Below are 9,825 nucleotides of genomic sequence, written 5' to 3'. Positions count from 1 at the left end.
GCCCCTCAGCACAGGGCGCGCAGGCGCGGTGCGAGCGGGATGGCGGCGGGACGATGCTGACGCCTGGTAGCGCAGGCTGTGCCCGGCAACAGCGACACGGCCATGGCCCGGCTGGCCGACTACTTTGTGCTGGTGGGCTTCGATCACGACAAGCGAGGTGAGTCGTGCAGGTCCGGTTTCAGGCCCATGTTGAGCATTTGGCCGCTGACTGCACTGACATCCGCGACGCACACCTACTCCTCCCGGCTCAATGCCGCAGCCCTGGGACCTGAGGCCCAGCGGAGGGTGTGGGAGGAGGAGGGAGGGACCTGGGGCGGGGGGGGGACAGAGACAGATAAACAGAATGGGGAGTTAGCGCAGGATAGGTGATGTTGAGGTGGTAGTGAAGAGAGATGGTGAGAGCTTTGGACATGGAGAATTACTGGTCGGAGAGGCATTGAATGGGATCACGGGTGAAATGCTGCAGAGATGGGTGAGCGATTCAATAGGGACCATTGAAGAAGACGAGTATGTGGCGAAACGATGGAGAGAGGAATGATGATAGACAAAAATGCTGGAGAAACTCAGCGGGTGAGGCAGCATCTTTGGAGCGAAGGAAATAGGCAACGTTTCGGGTCGAAACCCTTCTTCAGAGAGGAACGATGACAGGAGTATCTAAGGTGGTGGTGTGCATGGTCTGCCTGAGAACGATAGGTTGGTTGTTCACGGTGAGGATAATCATGTGAAGGCTTGGGGTAGGAAGTGGTGACACGGAGAAAAGTGAATGCAAAATATAGTAGTATGGAATTGGATGTCCTACTATGACCTGGATCAGTAATTGGTAGCAGATATCAAGAGAATGGGGGGAAATCTGATACTATGATGAGTGAAATGTGACAAATTGTGTTTCCACTGATCTACACGGATGTGTTTGTTTCTCTCTATATCCATCTTAACAGTAGTGTTGAATATCAGTCCGCAAATGGCATGAAGCTAAGAGGAGCAGTTTACTAGATGGAGATATGAAGTTGAATTGACTGAATAGGAAAACTGATGGCAGTTGAGTTTATCGTGAGGAGGTTTGAGGTTCTGCCCAAGATTTAAGAACAACAAATAGCATTCCATGTGCACGAGAAACTTAAGGCACAGATAGTTTTTGTTCATGCACATGAATCACTAGCTGCAACAGCCCCACAGATACAAGAAAGAGGTAAGATGATTATTAGAATTTTGCCTTCTGTCTCAAGGTGATGGGATATGAGGGCTGGAAAGTACTTTGTTTAAATGCAATTTCTGCTGCTGTGTTCAGTTGTAGGGCTGGTGTTGCAGAAGGTTACAAAAATGTAGAGATAAAAAGTAAGAAACTGACATGGATATTAAATGACTATTTATTAGAGAAGCCATTCTGCAGTCGTAGATGAGTAGTCGTGCCGTAGAACTCAATACTGAGATCAATCCCCTATTGAAGATTGAAGGAAACCATGTTTAAACTGTATATTGGGAATCGAGGGAAAGAGTTGCAGATAAACTACATATTGTGGAGTCTGCAAATACAGAAATAAAAACAAAATGTGTAAAATACTTGGTCATTAGTCAAGGAGAAAGTTAACACTTTATGTTCATTTGATATTTTCCTGCTGTTCGGCAGAATGCCATGGAATCTTGTAGATGTACTTGATCAAACAAGCAGAACCAAGCTTGTAACACCTTGCACGAAAGACAATATTTTTGACAATTCAGCAGCCCTTCAATACTCTGAAACTTGTTTTTTATTTTTTTTAACTGATTTGTGGCTTGATCCCACATTTCAGTGAAGAGTGGCACCACTCAGCCAAACTTAATAAAGATTATGAATTTTGTGCAATGATTGTCTGACACAGTGTATCTCAATCATAACTCCAGTTAAGTGCTGGATTTCTTTTTGCACCCTCAAAATAATATTTATAGTAAATCAGTTACCCATATCAGTAAGAAAAAAACAATAATTGTAACTAATTTATATTTATTTCAGAAATGATGTATTTGATTTTAATTTAAATCAGAATTGACATTATTGGGCTATACTGCACTATGTAGTGTTTCTACCATTCCAGAATGGCTTTTCTAATGATCAGCCATTTAATATATTTCTTGGTTTCTTGTCTTTTCCCTCTACAATTTTGTATTTAAATAACAGTCTCTCTTGTGGCAATATGTCAAGATATCTTATGGAAGGCTGAACGCTTTTCTAATTTATGAAGATGGTAGATTTGGGTTTTTTCAAAATTGGGATTCCATGCAAGTTTGTGGCTGATGAGGTACTTTTGAAGCAATGTCACTGGTTATGCAGCAAAAAGTGACAGATCAGACTGCTATTTTTTTTCATCGGCTTATTCTTGTACACATGTACCTTAGACTTACAGCTGATGGTCAGTTTCATTGTTTTACATGATATTTAAGTAAAATTATTGGGGGGGATGTAGTTGACTGTCCTTTTTTCTTGAACTTTTAATTTGTTATGTGCTGACATTTCCCAAGAGCCTGAAATATCTTTGGACACAGCACTTTGAGAAGGAGGGGTGGGGGTGAAATCATCCATATTTGGCCGTGAATTTGCTGCAAGGACTTTTAAATCTCCCTTAGATATTTATTTTCATTTTGTTGTAATTGTTTTTGCTTTGATTGCCTATTGAATAATCTGGTGTTCATGTCTTTCATGAATTTTGCAGGCAGTAACTATTGGAAGATTTGCCATTTGTGTTCAGAATGTTAGTGCAATAGAAAATCCTTTGGTCCACTATAGTTCTGCACGTGCAAGAGTGATCAAGATCACTCTTGCACCTTTCATTTCTCAAGTGTATATAAATTTTATTTTGGAGGTCACTGTTTTTTCGCATCCAAGTGACTTTGCAAGGTTTGGACTTTGTTCTCTAAACTCACTTATTGGACTATTGATAGAGTTTTGTGTTTTCTTTATCTTCTGCGGAGAATTCTAGTTTTCTGAATTTCTCTCTGTAATTGTCCTGGATTTTCGCTGTATTTGTTCCTTCTCTTGCATTATCTTCAGAGGCCATATTTTCATTTAATTTTACTTTAAACTTATTCATCACAAGCTAACAATCAAGCAATGCATTTTGTGCTCCCATGGTTTTAATGATCTCCTGATGAATGTACTCAGTTCTGTATTCCTTTTCCATTTTGAGTAAATGTGAACTGCAAATTTCCGTGAATCAACGAGGATGTTACACCTTTCAAAGAAAGATTGGGGAGAATGCTTGAATTGTTTTTTGTTTTCTTTAGACTTTACTTTGGAGATACAGCGTGAAAACAGGCTGTTCGGTCCACCGAGTCCACGCCATCTAGTGATCACCCCAGACATTAGCACTATCCTACACACTAGGGCCAATTTACAGAAGCCAATTAATCTCCAAACCTATGTGTTTAAGAAGGAACTGCAGATGCTGAAAAATGGAAGGTAGACAAAAATGCTGGAGAAACTCAGCGGTGAGGCAGCATTTATGGAGCGAAGGAAATGGGCGACGTTTCGGGTCGAGACCCTTCTTCAGACTGATGTGGGGGTGGGGGGGGGGGTGGCAGGAAGAAGAAAGCTATATTACGTCTTTGGATTGTGGGAGGAAACCGGAGAACTCGATCACAGGGAGAACAAACTAACTCTGTACAGACAGCACCCGTAGTCAGACCTGTTGTTTTTTAATCTTGTGGCCCAATTCAGCTCCTGGTATTAGGCATTCCAGCGATGTAGATTGCCAGTTGGAGTCAACAGAATGTAATTAGAAACTTGGTGCTGGGGATGTGTTGGCCGGGGAGACAAAGCTGACATTGGCTTGGTTATTTTGCCAATGGATTTGGATGATTTTGCGGTAACAGCTAGTTTATTGAAAGCTAGCTAATTGGTGAATTTCATTATCAAGGTCATCGTTAGTTGAGAGGTGACTCGTTAAAATATGGCAAGTGGTTCACATTTTTCAGGTCAAGTTGCGGATCTTTATTGTTGCAGAGTGGTAGATGAGTTTTGAAGTGGTTACTAATATTTACTGTATGGCCCATTTTCAGCAAAGGTGGGAGAATAATGACTTGGAGTTAGGCAAGTGTACCTACAAGCATCTTCTTAGAGAGTCATGGAGTCATACAGCTTAGAAACAGACTGTTTGGCCCAACCAATCCATTTTAACTTTGTTTTATAGCGGAGCTATGGCACATATACCCCTCACGTTTTCTTATCCATGAATCTGTCGGAATGTATTTTAAATGTTACCATTGTAGCAGTCTCCTTTGTTTCCTTTGGCAGCTCATTCCATTAAAGCACCACTCGGTATGAAGAAATTGCCCCTTCGGGTCCCTTTCAAATCTTTACCCTCTTGCCTTAAACCTATGCTCTTTAATTCTGGACTGTTCTACCTTGGAATAAAGACTGTGACCTTATCTGCGCCTCTTATGATTTTGTACACTTCTAATGTCACTGCTCAGCCTCCTAAACTCCAGGGAAAAAGGTCCATCCTCTCATTCCTTATATCCAAACCTTTGAGTCCGAGTAACATTTTTTTTCTGCACTCTTTCCAGTTTAATTACATCTTTCCTGTAGCAGGGTGACCGAAGCTGCACGCAATACTCCAAATGTAATCCCACCAACATATTGTACAGCTGTAGTGTGATGTCCCACCTCCCATACTCAATACCATTAATGGGCCATTCTTTGGAAAGTGAACCAAAATGTCACACACATTACCAAATGGCATCACATAAAGCAATACATTAAAAAATTATCGTAAGAGATTAATCTTATTCATTGCTATTTTCTTACCTACAGAAATTTAATGCATGTCTGCTAAAGATATGAATATTCTAGCTTTTTAAAATTCACAAGCGTTTGTAAGATAAAACTGAGTTATGAAAAAAATGCTTCCCTATGTGGCCACACACGTGACCAGTCATATTTGACCTCTGACCCTAAACAAATATTGTCAGCATAAAATAAATATTTCACTTGATAAACATTGAAAAATATATGAATCATATTTACAGTACAAAACAATATACCTGTAATGCTTTCAGAATTAGATGAGTATTCCACAATTTTTCACTTTTTTGGTCACACACGTGACTAAGAATGGGGGCCTATTAATAAAAGCAAATGTGCCAATCGCCACCTTCAACACTGTCGACCTGAATCACTTTCAGGGAACTGTGTACTTTGCTCCTAGGTCTCTCAATTCTACGACACTCCAGGGCCTTACTATTTATTGTGTTTTCTCTTTATCTTAGCTCAGTGACTATGATTGGGATGACCTTGGCCCTGGAGTAGAAAGCGCATAGGTTGAGCAATTTCCCATTTGTTCTGTAGAGCTGCTGCACGCCAAGAGGAATCTTGTGGGAGATGTGGTGTTGAGCCATGTCGCAACCTTGCTTGACACCAATCTGTCCTCAGATTGAGTCTGGTATGGATTTGTTGCTAGCATTGGTCTGTTGCAGACAGGATGTTGATAAATTTCCGAAGGCAACAAACTGAGAAGGATGCTCCAAAGTCCATCTTGTTTAACTGAGTTGAGATCTTTTCCGAGGTCAAAATAAGGTAATGCAAAGTAGTTGATGCATATCGCTGGATTATTCGTGAAGTAGAATCATCGTCTCTTGATGGATGGGATCCATACTGCAACTTGAGGGTATGGACATTGGAAGGAGCTATTTGTGGAATAACCTTGCAAAATCTTTCCCTGTGGCTGGCAACAAGGAGGCCCCTCTGTAGTTGTTGCAGCCAGATATAACTCTTCATGAAAATGATCACCGACTGAATTTCCAATCCCGTGGCAAGTTGTTCTCTTCCTATAGGTGGGAAATCAGGCTATGTTTGTGTTGCTAAAGCTCTTCAAGCTTTAGTATTACAGCAGGAATGTTGTCTGTTTTGGAGGTTGTGTCGTTTTTGAATTGATATTTGGCAATATTGACTTTATCAGTGTGGCAACAAGGCTGTACCAGATGGTTTGCTGTGGCATGGTTGAGGTGATATTGAAAATACTCCTTTCAGTGGTTGCTGTTTCTGTTATTCTTTCCTCTGTGGTAGATTGCCAGTGGGCTGGTTACTTGGGTATTTGGGTTATAGAAACATAGAAAATAGGTGCAGGAGGAGGCCATTTGGCCCTTCGAGCCTGCACCGCCATTCATTGTGATCATGGCTGATCATCCACAATCAGTTACCCGTGCCTGCCTTCTCCCCATATCCCTTGATTCCGCTAGCCCCTAGAGCTCTATCTAACTTTTTTTTAATTCTCCCAGTGAATTGGCCTCTACTGCCTTCTGTGGCAGAGAATTCCACAAATTCACAACTCTGGGCAACACAAACACAGCCTGACACTACAAAAGAATGCGCGATTGCCTTTTTTTATTGAGTTTCTGAATCTCTGCGCTCTTTCCGCCCACAAACTTTTTTTAGGTCATGGTTTTTCTAATGAACCTCAGCCTTCAAGTGCATGTGAAGTTTTGTTTCCCTGAAAGCATGGTACAACTTTCATGACAAGACTTCATTATATTTGCAGTAAACTAGCTTCAGGATGCCCTTGTAATCCCCATCAAAATAACCTTGGTGCTGATGGAGATATGAATGTACTAAGCAGTGATTGGTCCACCAGTCATCTTGACAGTAATGGTATGAGTATCCTTTGGATGATTTCAATGCCAGTTGCCGGACTAAGTTGTTTGAGGTTTTGTGTTTGTTTATGTGATAAAATAGGGTTTTATTTGTAATAAGATAATGTTCAAAGCATCCTATCAGGAGGAAGAACTCTATTGAAGTGGCTTTCATCACAATCTCTTTGTAGATGATACCTTTTTAGAGGAATGTATCCTTTCTGACTCATTTTATAGCTTTACAGATTGTTGATAATTTCTTTGGATGAAGTTGATTTTCAAGTATGGAGAGCTTGTACTTGCAGCTGAAGGTGTAAGTGTCTTTGCGTACACATCACTAAAAGCTGTGGCCCATTTGTAAAGATTGGAAGTTAGTCACCCATATGGGGCAGTGTGTTCAGAGTTGATACACTGACCCTGGAGGAGTATCATGCAGATTTGCCAGAGTTCCCATTGTTAAAATAGATCAAGTTAAAATAGATCAAGCCCAAGTTGCATAAAATAAACTTGCATTTACCAGATTGGGATGATTTGATCATACGCAAGGTGGTAAAAAGAGTTGGTAAGTTACATGAAGTGAAAGTATTTCCTCTGGCCTGAATAAGGGGATGCCATGAGAACGTTTGAATTATGATGTCCACAAACGGTTATGGAATTATGAAACAATATTAAAAGTAGTGGTAAATTTAGAAGTGTTAAAGCTGAGATTGAATGATGTTGTGCATTAGTATTCAGGATTATAGAAGCAAGTGGGAGAAGACGTTGTAATGTGGATCAGCCATAGTATAGTGGAATGTCAGTATAGGTTTGATGTTCTGCATGGGATGTTGAAAAAATTACTTGGTGATAACTGGAACTATTTTTCGAGACAAAAGCAGGTCCAGAAATGATGACTGAGATTTATATACAAGAAAATGTTCTGTGCAAGACTGCTAATTTGTAGTTCTGAAGAAAAATTAAGTCACCCTTTGTAGAATCTGTCAAATGTCAGATTCATTAGTAATGAGGCATTGAATATCTGGCAAGTGTTAGCTTGTTTATTTTCAGTGTTTCTGCTTTCTTGTATCATAATTAAAATCTATGTCTTGGATTTTTATCGCTGATATCGTTGCTTCCTTCAACAATCTTCACAACCGTATTCCATTTTGTGCTGCTGTATTGATTCATGAACAGATGCTGGAAACGTTACATCTTTGAGCTGAGTAAGAACCAGTAAATATGACAATTAAACCCCCTTGACTTGACTCTTGAAATGTTAACTCTGTTTCGCCATCCACAGAATGTGGCGGACCTGTTGAGTGATTCCAATATTTTCCGTTTATATTTCAGATTTGCAGCACCTGCAATTCTTTGAATTTCAAAGTTCAGTACATTTTGTTTAGGCTGTTTAAGTTAAAGCCTGGATCTAGTGTTAATTGGTTCAATGTATACAATCCACTTTAAATTTTGTTGTCATAGCTGGTGTATTTGAACTATGTTTGGAGATGTATATTTGGCCTATCACTCTCCTAGTGAAATCTTACATGATTGAGTGAATCTGTGATAAGTGACTACATATCTGATTAATACATGGAAGGTCCTGGGAAATGGAGTATTGGAACAGAATCTCACCTGACAGAAGTTTGGTAATCTCGTCAGTTCTCATGAACTCTTCCTCTCTCTACACTAACTGCCTGACCTGCTGAACATTTGAATACTTTGGTTTTATTAAACCTTTCTTCTCAACTTTGTTCCAGCATCCAGTACTGGTTTGCCTATAAGAAGTTATGATCTCATACTGTATTTTTTGCGCTGCCTCCAGTTTCACTGCACTGGCTAATTTAGCATCATTGGCAATTGGCAATGGTTTACTGAGTCCAAGTTACTAAAAACAGTAGCAATTCCAAACATTAATTAATGTGGTCTCTGCATCAATTTATTCTGATTTAGTCTTGACTTCCCCAAAGTTTTATATTTGTGGAAACCAAACCAAAGTTTTAAAATGGTTATATCACCTGTTTTCTTTATTTTTGGGTAGTCTATCTGCCTTGTTGCCTTCAGACTTTCACCACGCTCAGAGCGTCTAAGGCATGTAAGTAGTGGAAAAGGTGAAATGTCACTGATTTAAAACATTGTGGATTTTATTCAGTATCCTTGATGATTTTAGTATTGTCCATTTATATGGTTTGTAAGTAAAGTTAAATGTTTGTACTGAACATCAGCATGCTATGCCTTCTGAACTGGCAGATTTTCTATTCTGGCTGTTTAACATAGCATTAAAATGTAATTTTTGACCATTCCAGGAATTGGCCACATACAGGGTAAAATGACATTATTAACTGATGGAAGTTAGTGAGTGATTATCAAAGTTTAAACAAGAAGGCTTCACTACATTAAATTCACTGCAAAGAGACCTTTATGCAGGAGTTACTAGATTGCTGAAATGTTTCTTTCAAGATAATGTTTTTGTGCCAGGATGGATCTCTCTGAGACTGGTGATGTAATGACTGGAATGTTAGATAATCCGCAATATTGTCCATCCCAATTGCCCTTGAAGGTGGTGATGAGTTGCTCTCTTTAATTGCATCAGACATTCTGGCGATAACACTCCCTCTGTGTTGTAGGGGAGGAATCTCAAGGATTTAGACAGTAATGGACTACAGAATTTCTGGTGTAACTATTTACACATTGTTGTTGGGCAAGGAGTATGATGGGGATAGACACAATCACAATCAAGGCTTGATATTTCCAAATCAGGGTGTTGTGTGACCTGGAGAATCAAGAAACTGCAGATGCTGGTTTACAAAAATAAAGACAAAGTGTTGGAGTAATGCAGCAGGTCGCGCAGAATCTCCAGAGAAGATGGATAGGTGACATTTCGAGTCTGAAGACTTTGAAGAAGGGCCCCGACCCGAGAAGTCACCTATCCATGTTCTTCAAAGATGCTACCTGACCTGCTGGGTTACTCCAGCACTTTGTGTCATTGTTTGGTATGTGAGTTAGAGGGGAACCTGATAATGCTCACATGCCCTTGTCTCTTTTTTTGGTGATAGAATTTGCAGGATTTGTCTTTGACAATGGAAGGATAGCTATTGAAGCATTTGAAGATATTTAGACCTCGTATACTGACCTGTGAAACTTTTATGGCAATGTACATGGGGCAAAATGATTGACTTCTGACAATGGGTGGTATGTAATTCCAACAATTGGAATGTTTTGAAAGTGCTATTAGGTAAGTAACTGGAT

At 39.9% G+C, this 9,825-nt stretch overlaps 1 protein-coding gene across 4 annotated transcripts in view; it reads left to right on the top strand.

Moving 5' to 3' along the window:
- Positions 1-8: 8 nt before the first annotated feature.
- Positions 9-9,825, top strand: part of sbf1 (SET binding factor 1) — a 138,444-nt gene continuing 128,627 nt past the window's right edge. Inside the window, exon 1 of one of the 4 annotated variants that reach the window (XM_033039926.1) lies at positions 9-157. In XM_033039926.1, the coding sequence (XP_032895817.1) occupies positions 103-157 (55 nt within the window). In that variant the 5' untranslated portion in view covers positions 9-102. The remainder of the gene's footprint in view (positions 158-9,825) is intronic. The other 3 variants (XM_033039923.1, XM_033039924.1, XM_033039925.1) reach the window with 3 other exon arrangements.

Source organism: Amblyraja radiata, chromosome 21 (genome assembly GCF_010909765.2).
Source record: "Amblyraja radiata isolate CabotCenter1 chromosome 21, sAmbRad1.1.pri, whole genome shotgun sequence".
Classification (NCBI taxonomy): domain Eukaryota; kingdom Metazoa; phylum Chordata; class Chondrichthyes; order Rajiformes; family Rajidae; genus Amblyraja; species Amblyraja radiata.
Note: the sequence above shows the minus strand (reverse complement) of the source record. Positions and strands in the feature narration are given on the sequence as shown.